The 21816-nt window shown below is 48.7% G+C and overlaps 2 protein-coding genes across 3 annotated transcripts in view; one reads left to right on the forward strand and one right to left on the reverse strand.

The window, feature by feature from the left end:
* Positions 1–14047, forward strand: part of NT5DC3 (5'-nucleotidase domain containing 3) — a 64584-nt gene extending 50537 nt beyond the window's left edge. The window contains exons 13-14 of the mRNA XM_046646194.1: positions 5584–5679; positions 7610–14047. Coding sequence (XP_046502150.1) covers positions 5584–5679; positions 7610–7862 — 349 coding nt within the window. The 3' untranslated portion in view covers positions 7863–14047. The remainder of the gene's footprint in view (positions 1–5583; positions 5680–7609) is intronic.
* Positions 14048–14349: 302 nt separating this feature from the next.
* Positions 14350–21816, reverse strand: part of STAB2 (stabilin 2) — a 147793-nt gene continuing 140326 nt past the window's right edge. For both annotated transcript variants that reach the window (XM_046646193.1, XM_046646192.1), the window contains 5 exons: positions 21322–21462; positions 19858–19968; positions 18803–18931; positions 17636–17752; positions 14350–14842 (listed from right to left, as the gene is read on the reverse strand). In XM_046646193.1, the coding sequence (XP_046502149.1) occupies positions 14792–14842; positions 17636–17752; positions 18803–18931; positions 19858–19968; positions 21322–21462 (549 nt within the window). In that variant the 3' untranslated portion in view covers positions 14350–14791. The remainder of the gene's footprint in view (positions 14843–17635; positions 17753–18802; positions 18932–19857; positions 19969–21321; positions 21463–21816) is intronic.

The following is a 21816-nucleotide window of genomic DNA, read 5'->3' on the forward strand; positions in this document are numbered from 1 at the left end:
CAGGTACGTCCAGACCATGACCTGGCTGCAGACCCTGACCGGCTTGTGAGAGCAGAGTTTGGGACTTTTCCTCTCCTACTTTTTCTTTAGGCCTGAAGTTAGTCCACCATTCATAGTAATTTCAAATATTCTCCCTTTAATTGTGGTTATAAGGAATGGGGCTTAAGTCATCCTCAGTAAACGGCAGCGTTAACTACTGGGGTTATTTTGCCCCTAAGAGACTTTTGCCAATTTTCCTGACGAGACCTTTAAAAAGGCCTCCAAAAGCCATTGGATGGAGGAAGAGCTTTGTAGGGCCTGTGGAGACGCAGGTGTTGACGTTCCTCCGTCAGTGGAAATCCTGTGTCCGTCCTTCCCCGTTAGAGTCCGGCAGGGAGATGTCCTGTGGGGGAGTGGGATTCGAGAGTGTCTCCCAATGTTTGGGTCTGGTCCTGCTTCTGCCTTCAGCCTGCTGTGGACCGCTCCATTCTGGGCCTCAGTTTCCCCATCTGTAAGATGAAGGGTCCTATGGAATGGACACTTCAGTGTAGGCACCACGGCTTATTGGAGGGAGTCTCAGAGGAAGGGTCAAGATCCCTGCCTGCAGCCTCCCTTTGATTTTGGGGGTAATGCCCGCAGTTGGCCGGCTCCCTGGAGTGCAGTGGCAGTGTTTTCTTTCTGTAAGTTACGTGGCCGGTTTTGGACAGCCAGTGAGGAGTGTTGTTTTTGGCTGTGATTTCCCGGCCCGTGGAAGCCGCCCTGCTGTGCGGCGGTGTCCCCCTGCCCCGTCTCCTGGGACAGCTTGCTTTCTCGCTTCGTTCAGCTGGCCCGGCCTGCAGCCATCTCATGTGAGTGCCCACTTGGGATAAGGGTCCTGGATGCCTGCTCTCTTGGCTGACAAACCTGCTGCCCACGGCCTGCTGCCGCTTTGGGAGCGGCTGGGGAACGGCCTTGCCTGGCCCAGCTGGCGCTCGTGTGGAGGCAGCTGGCAGTGAGCTCAGGCCGAGCTGCGAGGAGTGGCAGGCCGGGGCCTCACCCCGGGGTGCACATTCCCGAGCGTGGGGCCCTGCACGTCCCCCGGGCCTTGCTCCCAGTGTGCTCTGGCTGTGTTGGCTCTTGGCTCGTCTCTGACGAGGCCTTGTTCTGTTTCTCTTACTATACTTGTCCGTGAGATAACTTTCTAAAAATAAAAGGCGTCCATTCTGGGTTTGAGTAGCTTCGAGTCTCTGCCTAGCTCATACCGTAATCACAGTTACTCTTTATATGCCAGCGTTGTGCTGAGTCCCTGCTCTACACACAGCATTCATTTACCAGTCACAGCTGTCCTGTGCAGGTAGGTACAATGTTTCCACTCTAGAATAAAGAAACTGATGTTTGAGAAGTTGGGTAACATGTCCAAGGTCATAAAATGACAAAGCAAGAACTGGAACCTAGGCTTGTGTGGTCACCGAGTGCCTTGAGCGCGCTACATGCAGTGCTGCCCTGCTGCCTGGTTTCGAGGTCTCGGGGGCAGCCAGAGCCTTCTTTCCTTGGACACAGTCTCTCTGTGCTGCTGGCAGCGGGGCCAAGACACAGCCCGACCCCCATGTGGATGGTGTCACTACCTGTTAGCTTTGAGGTCGAAGTTTTTGGTTTTCGTCTCTCTGACCTACATAGAAAGTTCAGCGATTAAGGAGTGTGTGTTTTAGAGAATGGAAGTACGGAAAATATCTCTGATTTATAGAATTAGTTATACAAGGAGTAAGGAAGAAAAGGGAATTAACATTTACATTGCCACCCCATTTCACAGGAGGAGAAACTGAGGCTGAGAGATCAGGAACTTTTCCAGAATCCCAGAGTTAGTGAACAGCAGCGTCAGGCAATTCAGAAATGAGAACTTGCCGTGTTGCAGACGCTAAGGGCTTTCCTTCATTTCGTCCTCGCGGCAGCTCTTCGAAGGAGGCACTGACATCATCCCCATTTCACAGATGCACAAACTGAGGGGCAGACGAGACAGTGAGCTTCTCAAGTCGGGGCGATGCTGGGACTCGGGCCCAGGCCCCCGGCTCTCGAGTCTTCACGTCCGTGCTGTCGCCTCGGGTGCTAACACTTTTTACAGCGTTCCGTCCAGTTGGATTCACTAGGATATAGAGGAGGGTGGCCGATAACTTAAAGTATCCAGATGAATGTCATTTCTCACATCCTCCCTGTCCGCCTCCTCCACACTGTCACTCCGGTTCACCTGAAAAGCTAGAAATTATTCCAGGGATCCTGTTTTGAATGTGTCTAGAACTCCCCTTTGGGGCTTATTTTCAGAGCATACAGCTCATCATGTGGACTGTTTTCTGAGGAGAAAAATTTGTCCTCGGAGGTTGGGTTGGATTTTCTTTGGAGCCAGCAGAGTGTCATTGGAGCCAAGGCTGATGAATTAAATAGAGGTATATAATTTTCGGGTTTAGGAAAGTAGCTATAAAGAATAGTCTAGTTTACTAGCCATGAAGTGTGCTCCAAACTGGGTGTGGTTGACAGTGGCAGTGCTGGTTAACAGCAAACTTCTGCACAGGCCCAGAGTCAGCACGGTAGGCTGGGCGGGCCGTATGGTCTCTGTGGCGACCACTCAGCTCTGTGGTTGTAGCTCGTAAGCAGCCACAGACAGTATGGAAGCTGCTGGTTGTGGCTGGGTCCCAGTAACTTCATTCGTGGAAATGATTCATATCATTTTCACATGTCATGAAATTATTCTTCTTTTGATTTTGTTTTCAACTGCTTAAAAAGGAAAATCTGTTCCTAAGCTCAGAGGCTGATAGAAAAATGGGCGGTGGCTGGATGTGGCCTCCCTGGTATGGGCCGCTGTGCCAGCAAGGCTGTAATCCCCAGCCCGCATGGGGCTGGCAGGGCCAGTGTGTGCAGCCAGTCTGCGTGTTTGTAGACTGTCGCCGTGAGGAGCCGTGTGTGCTGATCAACGACTGGGGCTAAAGGTGGCTGAAGTGTCTGTAGGATTAGCCTCTGCTGTGGGCTTCCGGTTAGTCTTTGTGATGCTGAGTACCCTTCCTGGAGTGCTTGATTTCAGTTAAAGATTAATCCAAACTAAGTAACACACCGTCTTGGAAGTATTTTAAAGTAGACGCCTGAGACTGTTGTTTTCTGAAGTTTGGCCTCGTAGGGGGAGCAGACCTGGAGAACGGGGTGGTTCAGGGAAAAATACATGTTTTTTAATGGCAGAGACTTGAGCATGTTTAAATGTTGATGGGAAGGTTCCAGATGAGGAGGTTGATCGTATGGGAGAGATGAATGATGGAGAGAGGTTCTGGGAAGGGAGCCAAGGCCAGTGCTGAGTGGGCCTCGGATGGGAGGGCCCGAGGGGGCGCTGGGTTAAGGTGCGCACCCACAGAGTTCAGCTCCCTGCTCTGGCCCTGCTCCCTGGTCTCAGGGCTCTGGGGCCTCCCCCTTTGCATGTCTCTTTAGCAACCTTGGACTCCGTCATCCTTGGCTGCCCTCTGAGTTCGGGACCAGTAGAGAAACAGGCAGGGTCGGAGTGGGGCTGACATGATATCTGCTGCATCCCTGGAAAAGCCTTGAACTCGGAGAGCCCAGAGTTGGCTCTTTGTGTCTGCAGAGCCTGCCCTGGGGCCCACTTGAGGGGCAGGAATGGAGTGAGAATTCCCTTGGCTTGTGGCAGCTAGTTTCAAACAAGAGAGAGCAAGTAGATTACCTTTGGTAATCTTTATCCTGGTCACCAGTCCCAATTCTCCCCTCCTGCAAATGTGGGGCAGAGTAAGGGACCACAAGCTTCTCCTTCATACGGGACACATGTGCCTTGTTCCTGGGCCAAGAAGGGTAGAAGGGCAGAGGTGGGAGCGGAGCTCCTCTCACAGACTGATGTCAGCCTCATTCTCTGAGTTATGTTGTTTTGTCATGGTCTCCTTACCTGCTTACAGGGCCAACCATCATGTCCTCTGTTGTATCTTTAGCATGTAGCACAATGTGCGGCACATAGTGGGTGCTAAATGTATAAGTGTGTGTGTGTATATTGTGTATATGCACATATGTGTGTATATGTGTGTATGTGTATATATGTGTATATACATAAATAAATTCCTGTGGCATCCTACAGATTTCTGATCCGGTCACATACTTTGTAGTGCCTAAATTCTGTAGCGAGTGATTTGTTGATTTAAAATGTGACAGCTAACTAGAACTAGGCTCCCAGACCCTGCATCAGCACCCCGAGGAGAGCCGGGCCGGTCTTCTGGTGCTCCAGTGACGCACAGGCAGTGCTCCTTCGGTGGTGGCTGCCTCCTGGTGGTGTAGGCAGTGGTGTTGGGCGAGAAACCCCAGTTATAAGCTCAGTGATGCGGGGTTTTGTCTGAGTGACAGAGGCCCTTAGCAGGTGATGGTGAGTGGGCTGTTGAGCTGGGCAGGTGTGGTGAACAGCTGGGCCTGGGCTCCCACATGGAAAGCAGATGGTTTGCTTGCGTGGAGTTCTCCTCTGGGCTGTCCGGCTGCCCGGGAGTTGCAGGGAGCCGCACCTGTGCCCTGTGCTCATGTCGCCTCTCGCTCTGGCCGACGTGATTCTCTTCAGCTTTGAGGGCCTCGGAGAGAGACTTGGGAGATGCCATGTGTCAGGCTGTGGGCTGCTGTCATTTTCTTTTTGCCTTTTGCTCACATTCAGCCCAACCGGAAAATTCTTTGCTTTTCCATCTGGTTGAGGTGCTCTTCCTTTTTGCCTTTTATAAAAAACAATTATTTTTTTTCTCTTAAATGCTTTAAAGATAACATATTCAGGGAAAAAAGTTAAGATCAGTTGTAATCCTACTACCCTTGCACAAATTAAAGAAAAATTCCCATGTTAATTTCCAAACATATGCACATATTTTGATATGCTTGCAATCAGTTTGCAATTAGGATGTGCTGTTATACCTGCTATTTTTGCTTAACTGCCATTTTTATGTTTATACCTGTACAGATATGCGTAATAGGTAGTGTGTTTTAAGACTGTTTATATATGTAATACTTATGTATAATGGATACATTACACATATACATTATGCACATATATTTCCTGTGGATACATATGTATTATGTTTATACAATAGCATTTAATAATGCTTAATATCTCTAGTTTAATATGGGCCTTGTTTAATAGCTTCATAACATTCCATCTTAATTTGTTAAACCACGTTTCTGATGTTGGACATTTAAACTGTTTTGGTGAAGAAGGGAGGATTGCACTGGGAAGTCTGAAAATATATTGTGTCATCCAAGTGCCTACCTCTTAGACCTGAATAAAATTCCTCCAAAAAAAGGTGTCCATTGGGGCCGGCCCCGTGGCCGAGTGGTTAAGTTCGTGTGCCCTGCTTCTGCGGCCCAGAGTTTTGCTGGTTCGGCTCCTGGGCGTGGACATGGCACCACTCGTCAGGCCACGCTGAGGCGGGGTCCTGCATAGCACAACCAGAGGCACTCACAACCAGGATATACAACTCTATACTGGGGGGCTTTGGGGAGAAGAAAAAAAAAGAAGATTGGCAACAGATGTTAGCTCAGGTGCCAATCTTTAAAAAAAAAAAAAGAAGAAAAGTTGCCCGTTAAAAATCCTCGTTACCTAATGGATCTATTCACAGCCAGAACAGTCTCCATGATAGCTTCTGTCCTGCAGGTTCACAGAGATGCCGAGTCACAGCTGGTTTTGCAGGAGTGGAAAAAGGAAAGAAAGGAGATGAGGTAAGAGCCACCTGTTTCGAATGCAGTGAATCCGCCACCTGTCTGCCTGTTCTGGGTCCACCCACCTTCCCAGGGCTGGCCCAAGGCATGCTTCGAAACATCCTTTTTTAGCTTGCAGGCTTCTTATTACCAAGAACCTGCCATCTGCTGTGAGTGGTGTGTGACATTTCCTTGAGGCAGCGGTGAGCTCCGTGGCCCCTCCTGCCCTTGCCTTTGAAGACCACCGTTGAAGGAGCTTTTCCCTCCCATCCCTCCTCCCTGCCTGCTTGACTTTCCCATTTGGGCAGCTGGTGGCCGCTTGTTGGTAATGCTGGCCGCACCGTGTGGCTGCTGGGACAGCATGCGAGGTGGGCTCTGACCCACAATGAATTCTTGGGGCTGCTACAATCCGCGTGCTTATTTGTACCCATGGCTATTTCAGGAGTATGTGCACCTCAGTCTCAGAGTGTTTATTGGTGAAGAAAGCCCACCTGCTGTCAGAGAAGTTTGGTGGGTTTGCCTCTAAAGGAAATGGTTGTTCAAAAGAGGCCTCGTGGACAGTCGTGCTTCCCTAAGAGGATGCTCTGTATGTGGACCGTTTCCCTGACCATTTCTACTCTTGTGCCTGGCCCCGTCTCCCCTGGGCACAGCTGTCTCGGTTTGGAAGGTTTGGAAGAAGCTGTCACTGCCTGGGTCTGGCCTCTGAGCAGTGGGCAGTCTGGTTTGGGGGTGGGTGTGGAGAGGGGGCAGACTCCACCCCTCGGGGCTGCAGAAGCCCCAGCCGTGTTGAATCAGTCCTTCCTCCTCCGTCTCAGGGGTTGCTGTTGGGGGCCTTTTCTAACTTGATTATTATTCTAACATTGGTGTAAAAATGTCGGGTGAGAGGCTGATGGGAAGAAGCCGTATAATGTGATTTGACTCTGTGTCTCACGCCCCAGCTGGCTGGACCTGTGTCCTGCTCTCCGGGGACCTCAGATTATTAGATGAAGGAGCCATTTCACCCGCCAGAAGTTTTGTTTTGGATGCTAGTCTTGAGCAACCACCTAGCTCAATGAGATTTTTCAGTCAAAGTTTAAAAACCATTTATGCTGCTCCACCCACCAAGCTAATTGAGTTCTTTTAATTTCCTATGTTTTTATTGTCACAGCATCTCCTGTCACCTTATAACGACAGACTACTTACTACCAACTAGTGGCTTTTCTCAGTCATGTAAATGATTACATTTTCTGCTGTGTTTGTAACTCATTTATTAACAGTCAAGTGGTGTTTATCCATTTTGTTGGAATATTCTGTGTGTAGGGGTCCCAGCCATCGGATGGTGTGCATTGATTTATACACAGATGCACACACGCACGCCTGCAGGGGCTTAGGGCCTGGGGTGGGGTGAACAGCCTTGCAAAGCACTTGTAACCTAGCCTGCGAGGAGGAAGCGAGGTGTTTGAAGCTGTCTAACGGATGGTGGTGAATTATTTACATCACTATAAAATCGTCCTTAATTTCTCAGACACGAAACTACTTTATAGATTACAATAGGCTTTTATTTCTCTTACCTTAGTTCTCACTCTGACCTTATAAAAAGGGGGTCTTGATCCCGTTCTGTCAATGAGGGAGACTGAGAGCATTCTGCATCTCTCTGTACCTTCAGAAGCAGCTCCTGCCTCCTGTGTTTTGTTTGGAAAATGTGGTGTGCGTATTTAGGGGGCATACACATTGAAACTGGAGCCTTAAACAGTGTTCTCTCCGTCTGGCCTTAGTGGGAAAAGTGATCAGAGCTGTTTTGATGGACGGATGGACAGACTGTTTTCCTGATTAGAAGCCGGGGCTGCTCTAGGCTAATTTTCCTCTTAAATGAGTCCTATAAAAATGAAGAAGTCATTTTGATTTCGGTAACTTAAAAACAAATCTTTTTTGAATCATTCTCTGTTGCTTTCCTCTTTTCTTGCTTCTTCAGAGAAATGACCAAAAGTTTCTTCAATGCCCAGTTTGGAAGCTTGTTCCGCACAGACCAGAACCCGACCTACTTCCTGAGGCGCCTGTCGCGATTTGCCGACATCTACATGGCGTCTCTGAGCTGCCTCTTGAACTACGATGTCAACCACACATTCTACCCCAGGAGGACTCCCCTGCAGCACGAACTTCCCGCGTGGTCTGAGAGGCCCCCCACCTTCAGACTCCCCCTCCTGCAGGAGGCCCAGGCCAAGTAACCAGGTGCCCACCTGTGGAAAAAGCCAGAAACAGCGACGGCTCCAGACTGGGCGGACGTGACAGGGTTGACTTTGTGTGGCTATGGGTGTTGCTTCGGAAAAGACACAGATATGCCTTTTGATATTTATTTTGTATGTATGGAGACTACTCCCCAGGCGGTTAAGACAGAAGCCAGCAGCCCAGGTCCCGCCTTCCTGTACCTGTGGGGCTGAAGGGCAAGCTTCACCTTGAAACTCTGTGACCGGCCTTCTTGTTTACTACGGTACTGTGACTGGCGTCAGTTTTTCTGGAATGGGTGAGACTTCTCGATGCCGTGTCTGTATTCCAGCAGGTGACGTTTTGCTTGACTCTTCAGTGGAAAATGTACTGAACGTTCACAGGCCGTGCACTGGCAACTGCAGGGCCACAAGGACGTGCAGTGATAAACTGTGTGCAGAAAGCTTATGATTTAGTGAGCTCCACAATAGCAGAACGCGACATTCGGTAGCAGAGATGATCCCCAAACAGCAGCGTCCCCCAGATCGCTCTGCCCCAGGGCTTTGGCATCATTCTGGTGCCTCCCTTGAGAGGAGACAGCCTCCCTGGAAAGTCTCACGTGAGAAAGAACGGGAGATGCTGCAGGTCCTTGTCCCTGGATCGTCCTCAGTATCCACTTCCTGTGTCCTACCCCACCCCGGGGAAGGACAAATGGTGCCCATAGTGATGGGCGGGTTCGCTCTCTTCCCCAGAGAAGGAGGGTGAGGAGAGATGAGTTCTGGTTAAATTTCCAGCTAGCAGAACAGACACTGTAGAACAGGGCTGCGAGAAACGAGTGGATCAGAAGAGCAACGCGTTTGTGGTGGGTCTCCCAGGAGCTTCTTACAGCTGAAAAGGCCACCCGTGTTGGTTTAATGTGCTCATTAGAGGAGAGAAAATGAAACAGAAAAAAATTGTCCTTGTAATGAAATGCCTCAGCCATGACCCCCACTGGGTTCTGCTGGAATCTTGTTAGAACACATGCATGGCACACCAGAAATCCTCCTGGTCTGGAGGGCAGCCACAGCTGCCTGCCTCTCTCGTGGATATCAGCCGAGGAGAGGGGCTTGAATTCAGCGGGGGGCGGGGCCCCACTGCTTAGCCATCTCCCTCCCTCTCCTCCCCTTCAATTTCTTCAATTTCTTCGCTGTCATGTTTGTGCTATTTCGGGAGTTTGGATGCTTTTCTTCAGGTGTCTGTGTTTAAGGTGGGAGAGGATAAAGGGCCTTGAAAATAAGAGAAAAAGAGTTGGAAATGACCCAGCTGTTTCTCATTTCTTTCTAAGGACAATGCAAGTGACACATATCCTCAAACCTAAAAGATGGCAGATACAGGAAGGGGCTGTGCGGAGTGCCTGCTTATTCAGCATTGTTAATGTATAGATGTATCAGAGGCAGCTGTTGATGAAACGCTAGCCCGGCATTCCATAGGCCTCCTTCCAGAATGTACCAATTCAGCGAGTAAGTTAAATAGCATGCTCTGTGATGCCGCTTGTTATAATGGCATTTTACTTGTGATGTTTTCTTGTATTTAACTCTTAATAGTGAAGGTGACCTTTTAGACCCCATAGACCCAACCCCCAACCAGGCCCCCTTTTGTTTTTCTCAATTTTATTATGAACACAGTGGTTCGTTCCTTATTCGGAATGGGGTGAGCATTTTGTTGGCTGTGTTAGCTCCTAGGTGTTTGAAGCATCAAAGAGTATTGGAGACTGGCATTTACGGGGTGCAGGTGGATGCCCAGCACTGCTCTGTGCTGGGGTCTTCCAAGGACACGCCACTGCTTTTGTCCTATAGTTTCTGCTTTGGAGAAGCCGACTGAGGAAGTGGGTATTTTAAAAAAAATTTCTTAGTTTTTATCCACTCAGATATTCATTGGATATCTCCTAGGTGCCAGTTACAAAGTGTTTTGTTTACTCAAGAATGAAGTGAACTCTTTTTAAAACCTGCTTTCTTTATGGGTAGGTTAGGTGATCTAAGCCTTTGGGGAGAAATACATTTTCTGGGTATGAATAATGAATTTTATGATTTATTACCAATTAAAGTTTCAGTCTCTGGGCCCCTGAACATGGTGGTGGTATTGAGAGCTGCCATGGGGCAGAAGCCTGGCATCGGTCTCAGCAGGGCCCACCGGGCGTGTGCCTGGCGGACTGCAACCCCATGCCGGGGCCTGGAGTGCGGGGCCGGATGGCCGTTTCCACCTGAAGGGCAGCGGCGTTCTCCTTGTCTGCACTTGAGAAGGACTTACTGTGTCGCTGTCACGGCTCTTCTGGGATTGGCCCACTGCACTGGGCATTTTGTTCTTTCCCGTTTGTTCTCTGGTGTGCACGTTGATGAAAGCATTTTGGTACAAGGGAAGTGAGTTGGTTTTCTACCATTTAAACAATCAATTTGGAAAGTGCACATTGAAGCATTTTCTGTTTTTAGCTTTGGTTAGACTGATTTTCTTTTTTTTTTTTTAAAGATTGGCACCTGAGCTAATATCTGTTGCCAATCTTCTTTTTTTCTTCTTTTTCTTCTCCCCCGCAAAGCCCCTGCAGTATATAGTTGGACATCCTAGTTGTAGGTCCTCTGGTTGTGGCATGTGGGATGCCGCCTCAGTGTGGCCTGATGAGCGGTGCCGCGTCCGCGCCCAGGATCCAAATCAGCAAAACCCCGGGCCGCCGAAGCGGAGCGCGCGAACTTAACCGCTTGGTCACGGGGCCAGCCCCTAGACCCATTTTCTAAGAATTATGTGAACGAAAATTCATAGTCCAGGAGCAGTCCGTGCCAGCTGTGGCGGTTCAGCAAGGCTCATGGTAGCCAGAGCAGGTTGCCTTGGAGGGGGCCTGCACAGCTGATGTCCCAGAGTTTCTTTTACTGATGAAACCTGGCTTTTCAGCTATTTTAGGAGCTTGGCTTAGAGCTCCCACTTTCCTCCTAACATAGCCTCTTTTTTTCCTTTTTTAAATTCTCTTCAGCTCATTTTCTGCTATCACCATGTGACATAAACCAACTGTTACTGATTCGGCATGTCTCAGACTAAATTACCAGTTGCTTTGAATGCGTCGGCCCACTTAATTATTGCAAAGGAGAAATGAGAAGTAATCTTTCCTCCGAGCTAATTTAGCTTTGAGTGAACTAAATGGCATTTCCTCGCTTCCTCCCCAAAGGCCTTTTACGCAGTAGAGAGTGTGCTAAATAGGGGAATTGAATTCCTCTATGCCGAATGCTCGTTTGCTGCCAAAGATCCACTCGGGGGCCCTTGTCTAGAAAGCTCTAAGACTAAATTTGGCCAGAGCCAGGCTGCTGATTGCTCTCTTCAGCTGCTAGGGAGCTTATGTTTTGCCCTCTTAATGTTCCTTTCCTTTGGTACGAATTTCCTTTTTTTGTTTTCATTAGTATTTGGGAGTTTGGCTCCAAGTTCAGCTAACCTTTAACACCACTAGTGGGTTGAGGTGAGGATAGGGGGTGAAGTTTCTCTAACGCAGTGTTCAGCAAACTTCCCCTGGAAAGGGCCAGATCGTAAATATTTTTGGCTTTATGGGCCACCTCTGTCGCTGCTACTCTAGGAATGGGCACAGCTGTGTTCCATTACACCTTGAGCGTCAGAAGCAGGCTGTAGGGTGGATATGGCCCTTGGGCCGTAGTTTGCCCACCCCTGCCCTAGTGGGTTGAGTTGGTGACAATGACAGGATCACCCTGCTGAAAGCTGGCAGATGAAGGACCTCCCGGTTGGGTGTGGATGGTAGAAAGGAGTTCTGTAGGTGAGTGCCCCACATCCCCCAGGGCTGCTCTCTGCGCGTATGTTCATATGTGGCCAGTGGTAAAGTACCGTGTTCCAGCACGTGGCATAACTGTCGTCGTGTGTAATTGAGCTCCCAGGCCCGGGCACGAGTTGATATACCTCTCATTGCACTAGTTTGTGATTGTGCTAGTCGTGGGCGATGGGCTCGGCTGCCCAGATAACCCTTCAGGACTGAAGAAGGACTGACTCCCCCAGCTCCCAGCGGTGCGCTAGCCGTCCCAGCTGCTGGCTCTCTTTGGGAGTTTCCCCTGCTGAGAAGCCCTGCCTCCGACAAGGTCATGCCCCTTCCTGGAGCAGCCGGTAGCCTGTGACTGCCCAACTCTGAGGGCCCATCCCAGCTCCAGAGTCCCCCTGGGGTCAGCCGAGGCCTCTCTGTGTCTGCGTGGCAGCCGAGCTCCTCCTCCTGCCAGCCCTGCTTCCCTCTCCCTCACCCCGTCCCTTCCCTTCTGTTGATACCGAGAACACCGCCCTGTAGATTTCCAGCGCGCGCATCTCCATCGGCATCGTCCTGGGGAGCCCAGCCCACAGCAGTGCTTCTGTGCTCTTCTCGTTCTGCAGGCCTGAACTCTGACTTCGGAAACTGTTTTGTAATCATTTAGTAGAGTGACAAATGGTGCCTGTATGATCACATCAGGCACAAGAAATGCAAACTAGGTAGACTTACTATTTATTCTGAATGTGAATTGGCTATTTATTCTACATGTTGATTTTATGTTATATGATACGGAACTTATTGCCAAATAAAAGTTTGAATTGTATCGTCCAGTTTATTGTAAAGCATGTGTTTTGTGTGCTTAAGTTAGGGGCAAGGCTATACCAAATTCTAATATACCCAAAAAAGAGTATCCCCTGCAGAAGGGGTGAAAGATTCGGGGTTCATTTCTCATGCCCCGGACCCACCACCCCCAGGAAAGCACACTGCTTGTTTGCAGAGCTTGAAGACTGTAGTTAAGCTACAGATGGAAAATTGGGTGAGCTTAGCCACTGGTGGGCAGCAGGTGACCCATGTGGAATTTCTCTTCTCCCAAACAGTTCCCTCTTTGAGAACAAGAAGACGTGATCCACAGGTTTGTCTGCACTCGAATTACCAGGAAAGCTGGGAATTGGAAGCAGTGTTTTAAGGGAAGAAAATACTGAATACTACTAAATTAGGAGTGTGTGCTATGAAGTCAGCTCACTACTGGGTTTTGGATAAATTTATAAGTAGTTTGAAGAGTTTATTTTTTAACTGTGTAAATGTGTATATGTGTGTTGAAATTCCTTAATATCCTTGACCTCTCAATGTGCCTGTTGCTTACTCTCATTCACTCCTTCCATGGAGAGCCTGCTGTTTTCCCTCTTACTCATGTGCCTTTTTGTACCTGTGAAGGTGGTAGTGGTGGACTCCCTAGGGAATCTGTCCTACATTCTTTTTGGGGAGCAATCTCCTGGAAACGCGGCATTGCTCCCGTCATGGCTTGTTGTCCTAGAGGGGATGGTAGCTGTTCCTCTGCCTGAAATGGGGACTTCTTCCCCTTCTTGGAGGTGTGAAAAAGCTTACAGGACACTCTGGGGCTTCCAGAATTTTGGACTTGGCTCAGGAAAAGCCCCGATGATATGGAACAGTGATATTTGGGCCATGAGGGCAACAGAGAGGAGAGTCTGAGATCAGCTCCACCCAGCCTTTCCCTTCTCTGTCCCCAGCAGTGATTCCCGAGCCTGGCCAGCACTATCCCCTCAGGGACAATTTGGAAATGTGTGGTGGGTGGGTTGGAGGATGCTCAGATGTCGCACTTCTGGCATTTTGCAGGCAGGGACATGGTGTGGTAGACATCCTGCGTTGCACAGTGAAGAACTGCCTGGAGCCTACACATCACCACTGTAAAATTCCAGAACATTTTCATCACCCCAAAAAGAAACCCTGTACTTCTTAACAGTTAATCCCATTCCCCACTTACCCATTCTTTGGTAACTGCTAATCTACCTTCTGTCTCTGAATTTGCCTATAGTGGAAATTTCATCGAAATGGAATCACAGAGTATGTGGTCTGTTGTGTCTGGCTCCTTTCACTTAGCTAATATTTTCAAGGTTCATCCATGTTGTTGCACATCTCAGTACTTTGTTCCCTTTTAGGGTGGAATGATATTTCATCGTGTGGATATATAATTTATACAAATACACAATATACAATTTGGTTATCCATTCATAAGTTGATAGACATTTGGGGGTATTTCTGCTTTTTGGCTATTAGGAATCATGCTTCTGTGAACATGCATAGTATATAAGTTTTTGTGTGGAACTGTTTTCATTTCTCTTGGGTATACAACTAGGAGTGGAGTTTCTGGATCATATGGTAACTCTTTGTTTAACTTTTTGAGGAACCGCCAGACTGTTTTCCAAGGTGGCTGTGCCATTTTATAAGGCTCCCCAGCAACATATGAGGGTTCCAGTTTCTCCACATCCTTGTCAACACTTGTTATTGTCTGTCTTTTTGATTATAGCCATCCTAGTGGGTGTGAAGTGATGACTCATTGTGGTTATCACATCTGCTTAAAATTAATGCACAAACAAGCAAACAAAACAATTAAGAAAGAATTTGTAAGGCAGATTTTGGCTAATTGAAAAGGCCATAATTAGCCCTAATAAGTGGATTTTACCTTCAAAGTTTGACTCCTCCTATGGCAAACTGTTTCTCAAAACACTAGATATATTCTGTTGACTTTATTTCTGTCTCATAAACATTTATCGAGCACATTTCCTGGGCCAGATACTGGGCTGGGTACTGGATACACATGCATGAGGCAAGTCCCTGCCCGCGGAGCTTACAGTGTAACAGGGAAACAAGACAAGGCCACGTTACTATAGTGTTGGGTAGAATGTACTAAGTGCCACCTAAAGGTACACAGGAGGGACAGCTGAGGGTCAGGAGGGACCCTGGGCTCGTGGGTGGATTTGACATGGCCCCTCACCCACAGAAACTAAATAATCCCCCAGATGAACCAAAGAACATGAGGTATGGCTTCTGAGTGCTTCCTACTGTGAAATGTTGAAGGACCTGACATTCCCAAAAGGCACCTGGTGCTGAGGATTCACAGTTGACAGCCTGGTGAGGCCGTGGGTGACGGCTGACTGCCGCAGGTCCGGGCCCTCACAGGGCCCCCAGGGGGTCACTGCTCTCCAGCTGCTGGTCTTCAGAGTCCTGGAAAAGAGAGGTCTGTGAAACACGCAGAGGAGGCACAGGACCAGCTTGTCGAGCATTTCTTTTGGCCACTGGTCTGAGGCCTTGATGGGGTTCAGGACACGCTACCCCAAAATATGGCACCTTGGCGTACTAAGTATCTTAAGCTGAAGGAGTTTTTAAAAACAGCAGAAGCAGGAAGGTCTCTGTGACCTGTTCCCCTGTCCTTCTTCCCGGAAACAGGTCATAAAACTCCCATGTGAAAGGTGCTCTCCCGGGACCAGGAGGAGAGGAGGCACTCATCGTCAGGGGTGGGGAATTTGCGGCCAAGAAACCTGTACAGACAAACCTTGTTACCCCCTCCCCTCCTGGTTACTGCTTCACCACTGACCACCCCCAGCCCACGCCTCTTTGTCTTGTCAATTCTTCACAGATGTATTGTTTCTTTGTCTAAAATGTATAAAAGCTTCCTGCTTGGGTCACTTCTTCTGGTCTTGGTTCTCTTGTGAAGGCTCCCATGTGCATGTCAACATTCAATAAAATTTATATGCTTGTCTCTTGCGAATCTGTCTTTGTCAGCTTACTTTTCAGACCCAGCCAGGGTCCCTAAGAGGGTTGAGGAAAACTTTTTCCTCCCCTACAGCCTAAACGATTCTTCCCCAAGTGCCCTGTGAACACACGTGTGGTGGGAGGGTCCCTTCACGCTGCTGTCTCACGGCTCGTGCTGGGAGGCAGGATGATACAGTGGTCACGGCCTCCCGTTCTGGGAGAGGCTCAGTTGTTTGAAGGTGTGTGGCCCTGGATGAATCATTTCAACTCTGCTGTAGTTTTCTCATCTACAAAGGGTCCTGACAGCATTTACCTCACAGGGAGCTGTGAGAATTCAATTAGATACTACATTAAGGAAGGTACAGGTACCCCACAAAAGGTGGCTGTTAATAGGATTACAAAAAACTCCTTTCGAGTTGAAAATTCATTCTGAACCACGGTGGCTCTTGAGCATTTGAGAGAGTCTAATCAGAGGCCGTACTCCAGAGGCAGCCACCCCAAGCCTTCCAGTCTGTAGCTCTGATCAGTACAGAAGCTTTGTTAATTAGCATACTGGATGTGTTCAAGATGTCTGGATTGGCTGTAGATACTGTATAGTCACCCCCACCCTTCAGTGTAAAAGCATGAGAACCTAGCACATCACTTTTTGGAATGGTACCCTCAGCTTAGGATTCCTGTTACTGGAACAGTTTTGCCCCCCGCTCTGATTAGAAGGTTTAGCTGACCCCTCCATCTAGGATGCTCTCTTGCCAGCCTCAGCAGAATCTTTCATGCATGGGGCTGAGAAGGTCTGGAGAGCATTGAACAGGCTGGATAACTTTTTTCTCCTCCTGTTTATTTTTATTTAGTTTTCTGGGTGAGGAAGACTGGTTGTGAGCTAACATCTGTGCCAGTCTTCCTCTATTTTGTATGTGGGATGCTGCCACGGTGTGGCTTGATGAGCGGTGTTTAGGTCCACGCCCAGAATCTGAACCTGTGAACCTTGGGCCACTGAAGTGAACACACGAACTTAACCACTACGCCACTGAGCCAGCCCTCCCCTTCTTTTTAATTGAGGTTGGGTTCAACATAACAATGCTTACAGAAATAAACTATTAGTTAATAAATGCATGCTAGCTGAACTTACGTGCAATTTGAACTGGAAACTTTCACATGGGTTTGATTGACAAACAAAATAGGATTTATGATCTGGTTATTTTTCAATCTATTGCAAGTATATGAAATCTGCTACCACAGGTACTAAGAACCACAAGATATTTATGTTTGGTACCCTGCAGAAAAATAACATCTGTTACACTATACAGGCTTAAAAATGGTGCAATAGAATATTTCTGATGTTTCAGTGCCAACCTAACAAAAATTCTGTCACCATAATATAGTCTTGCGGGGGGAGGGGCAGTGTAAGTCCAGGCACAAAACAATTACAGCAGCTCTCCGGCTTTGGTTGCTACTGCACGAGGGTTCTAGACCCACACATGCCAAGGTTCAAGTAACTCCTGGACCTGAGTAATGCTGTCAGCTGTCTGCTGAGGTACAAAAGGACACTCAGCGTACTGGCTATTAACTTTTCCTATTTTTATATTAAAGGAAGAATTAAGTTTTATCCCTAGCTTCTCAGAACTGGTAATAAACTACTGGCAGGGTGTACCTTGCACATTCAGCATGAATAGGGTACCCTGTCTTGGGGTCCCCCTGAGTTGAAGTCCATGCAGGCCCCATCTAAGCTCAAGGATCACTAACTCTAGAACAATGGTCCTTTTCTGGAAGACCATCGTGGAATATGCACCTCTAGATAGAAAAGACCTCATCAAAGGAACTTAGCTCCCAAGGCAAGAAGCAGCCCTGACAGCAGGCAGAAAAATCTCGATCTACAGTGTAAATATAAATTTAAAGCATTGCTAAAGGGAAAATACCTTTTTAAGGCCTCATGTCTTATTTTGCACTGTCTGCCTCATAAATGTTTGCGGCAGAATTCAGCCCAAGATTTCTTCTGCTTGTGACATGTCCACCCGGTCATGAGGTTAGGGGTGGGCGACCTCTAGTTCTCTCCTATCCCTAATTGTTGGAGCCTTCTGCTGTCTGCTCAAAAGAACCTAGGAATACAGAACAACCACATGGCTTCCTTCAGCTTGCAACACTGGCTTTTACGCTTGTTGTCCCCAGACACGTTCTAGAAGTGAGCTTTTCTTGGTGCGAAGCTTTCCACCGAGATTTGCTGAAAGACCTCATTCCCCTGCATCCGGGCTGGTAAAAATGCACACTCACTGAGAAGGGGTCGTAGGAAGGTTCTGGAGGTGCCGAGGTCATGCTGTCATACAAGGGGTTCGAGATATTCTCGGGCTGCTGCTTGCCAAGAGCTGTGACACTGATATCCTCTTCTGACTGCGGGGAAGGACAAGCACAGGGCTCAGCACCAGGATGTCCGCAAACAGGAGCTCTCATCCAAGATGGCAGGTAAAACAAGCCACGCTCCCACCTCCACCTGCAGGAGCCTTTTCTTTTAGCAAACAGTCCCTTACTGAGATCTGACACACATATAACAACAGGCACCAATCTTAAGTGACTTCTTAATATGTGACCACCACCCAAACCAGCATAGAGGGCATTTCTGTCCCCCCAGGAGGTGCTCTCGTGCTCGCCAATACCCAATCCCACGCAGGGTGACCACTATTCTGACTTCTGTCACCCTGGAGTGGTTTTGCCTGTCCTTTAATCCAGCAAGTACGCTTGTGCTGAAAAGGATGTTTTTGAGATTGGCCCCTAGAGCCTATAAATATGCAGGTCATGTGCTCCAAGGGTGAATTGCTGCTCGGGGGCTCCGCCCAGTCTTTACCAGCGTGTCTGGAGGAGGCAGCAGGAGGAGAGGGCGGGCTGGGAGGGGTAGAAAGCACACAAGGGAGGGCACTCAGCCACTGTGCTGCTGCCGACCCTGGTCCCCAGGGTCACCCCACTGTCAGCCGCGCCCCCCTGACCTGGACGTGGGCTCAACAGTTCACATGGGGGAAATGTGTTTTGCTGGCTGAAGCATGAGGCCTCTGGCTGTGCAGGTCCCTGACCCTGTCCCCCCCTCGCAGTCAGCCTGGAAGCCCATTCCACTCATGGTGGGTGCCTGTTTCGTGAATCCTCCGAGGTGCGCGTGCTTCCTGGACCCCTGGTGCATTCACCTCCAAGCCAAACCCTTGGCACGGAGGCTGGAGGGTCTGTGCTACTGGCAGCCCGTCGCCCTTCTCCCCAAACCCTGTCTCAGCCAGGAGGAGGGGCTGGGAGCTGCCACTGCTGCTCCTCTGAGGGGCAGAGACCCCATGCAGGAGACAGGAAGTGTGTGCCAAGTACTCAATTCCTGAAGCCTCCAGTCAGTGGAAGTAGCCCTGAGTCAGGGGCTGGATTTCAGAGCGGACCCCAGGACCACGTTCCCGTTTTTCTCTCTCTCACCTCAAAGCGCTGGAAGCCAATGCTCCTTCGGTTTAGTCGAAAGTAAGAATATGCAGCCAAAGCGATGGCTCCAATGGCCAGGACAACAGCAAAGAATATTCCTGCTCCCAAGCCAGTGTGGACTGCAGCCTGAACACGGAGAGGGGAGGGGTCGAGACTTAAAACTGGTGACTTCCCAAAAGAGGTGTGCTTTCCAGAGCCCACCCCATTCTTGCTGGCCTGGGGCACCTTGAGGCCAGTTGGGCTAAAACAATGATGAAATAGTTAACATGGATCTAGCCCTTACTACTGCCAAGGACTGTTCTAAGCCCCTTAGATGAAATAATTCATTGAAATGTATCATAGACCAGAGATAGGGACAATTATTATTATTTCCATTTTTTATGGCGGGACTGAGGCACAGAGAGATTACGTACTTGCCCAATATCATACAGCCAGTGAGTGATAGAGATGGGCTTTAAAGCCAGCCTGGCTTTGGAGCTTATGCACTTAACCACGATGCTGTGGAACTTCCCACAAGCCAGCTGTGGTCACTCCTCCCTCACACTTTAGAACAAAGTTAGAATACTAAGGACACCACCACTGCCAACAGCCAACCAACTACCTCTTCTATAGCATGTACTCTGTGCCAAGAACTGTCCTAATTATTTTATATTTATTGACTCATAGTCCTCCCAAGAACCCAGTGAGGGAGGTATTATGACGCCCATTTTGAAGATGTGAAAAGTAGGGCTCAGAGATGTTCTGGGACTTGTCCAAGAACACAGCTGAGGAGACGGAGGGGCCAAACCAGAGCTCAGGACTTTTCACTCCCCTCCAATGGTTTCTCCGTTGGCATCCTGCCCGTTTCATTCAACAAATGTTAACGGTGACAGGTGTTGTGTTACTAATGCACAGGAGTGGGGGTGGGATGAGCCAGGGCGGGGCATCCCCGAGGCCAGCTGCCATGCATCTGGGGAGGCCTCTCCAGTCTCCAGAAGAGGGAGGTGGACAGGACTTCCAGCAGCCGTTGACCTCTTGGCGAGTGGCCCCCACCAGGAGCCCTGGATACTCACCACTGGGGCGGGGGGTGCTTTTAAAGGTCTGGAGATGACATGAATGATCCCATTGGAGGCAAAGATGTCCCACTGCAGAATGGCTCTTCCATCGACAAACCTGGTCTCATTCTAGGGAAATGAGAAGAGGATTGACGGAAATCTGTGATCATCTGGCTCTCTCTCCAAGGGTGGGCAGCCCTTCCGAGGAGGGAAGTTGCTCAGTTTCCCCAAGGTCCCGGAGCCTGGGTTTCAGACCTATTTTCACTGATAGGCAGCATAGGACTTCTGCTCACTGCCAGGACACTCCAGAGCACATTAGTTGCCTTTGTGCCAATAACTTGATCTAAGAGCTGCAGAGAACCTAAGGGGTCATTCTGTCCAGCCTACTTGTCTAACAGACGAGGGTTCAGAAGGAAACGGTCTGTCTGAGATCACCCAGGTAGTACATGGCATACCCCATCCCTCTGGACTCCAGATCCGCTGCTCCGAACATTCCACCAGACTGTTAGAAAAGGGATTTCTAAGTGATCTAATCTCTTCCTAATGAAAGTGTGATCCACTGGCTTGTGATATGGGCGATCATCTGGGAGTTCATCGGAAATGCACAACCCGAGGCCCCACACCCCACCTGCCAAATTACAATCTGCATTTTAACAAACCTGTAGGTGATCTAAATGCCTGGTAAAGTTTGAGATGCACTGGTATAAACTACTAATATTCAATAAAAGAAATCATTTATCAGGTAAAAATAAAAAAGTAATACTCATTTAGCACTTGCTACACATCAGGCTCTATTCTTGCATATCACAAGCCTTGAATCACTGAATCTTCACAAGAGTTTATGATTTTGACATTATGGTTGTCACAGCGATCATTACCACCACCACCAACACCACCTCTAATATCATGACCACCACCATCATCACCACCAGCACCACCATCATCATCATCAACATCATCATAACCATCACTATCACCGCCACCATCACTATCATCATCAATACCATCACCGCCGCCATCATCATCAACATGATCAACACGTTACCATCATCCCCATTTTTCGGATGAGGGACAAAGAGAAGTTGGATAACTTGCCGAAGTTCCTACAGCTAGCAAGTGACAGAACTGCTTTTCACACTAGAGTCATTTGACTTCAAGGCTCACATGTCAATGCCTGGGATAGATGGACAGTCTGACAGAAACAAAGGCGGAGAATCAGACAGCTTTAAAATGGTTTCATTTACAGTCCCTCATTACCAGCTTCTAGGGCTGGTGGTCACTGGTGGCTTATTTCCCAAGGGGTGAGGCTGCCTAACAGTCAGTGTGGTGTGTTATGGTGTGTAGCTAATGCTACCCCCATCTGCAGGTTTAGGGTGTATTTTCACCTAATAATCATTTCCATCTATTAAGCACCTACTGTATGCTAGAGCTTTGCATGTATTATCTTCAGTTCTTCCAATAAGCCCAGAAGACTTTTCATACCAGTTGGTGCTGGTCCTGGCTGGAGGTGATGAGCAGCTGGCTTCCCAGCCTTGTTCTCAGGATGGTACCATTGACAAGGTCATTGTAAAAAAAGATGCTGACATTGGCGAGATGGTGCTCGATGTCCCGCCCAGACAGTGTCTGAGAGGAAAGGAGAAACATAAGAATGGTCTTTAAAGGCCAAACAATATTTTTCGTTTTAATGATAAAGAGGACACAGGAAAAAAATCACTTCTCATGCCCTTGGCTTTTCTGCCTCCATCTGGAGATCAGGAAATGTAAGTTTTTCTTAGGCTTTTGGTGGTCTGGGCTCTGCCAGAGGCTACCTCTGGCTAGGATGTGGCATTGAAAGTCATCTTTATGGTCTAAGCAGAGCTTCCCAATGGTGTCCTGGAATGAGTGGGTCCCGAGTGGGTAACAAGTGGGCAGAGGTACTGCCCCTCTCGGCCCTCAGGTGGGGTAGGGCGTGGGGCTGTCAGAGCCTGCAGGTCAGCC

Source organism: Equus quagga, chromosome 19 (assembly GCF_021613505.1).
Source record: "Equus quagga isolate Etosha38 chromosome 19, UCLA_HA_Equagga_1.0, whole genome shotgun sequence".
NCBI classification, from domain to species: Eukaryota; Metazoa; Chordata; class Mammalia; order Perissodactyla; family Equidae; genus Equus; species Equus quagga.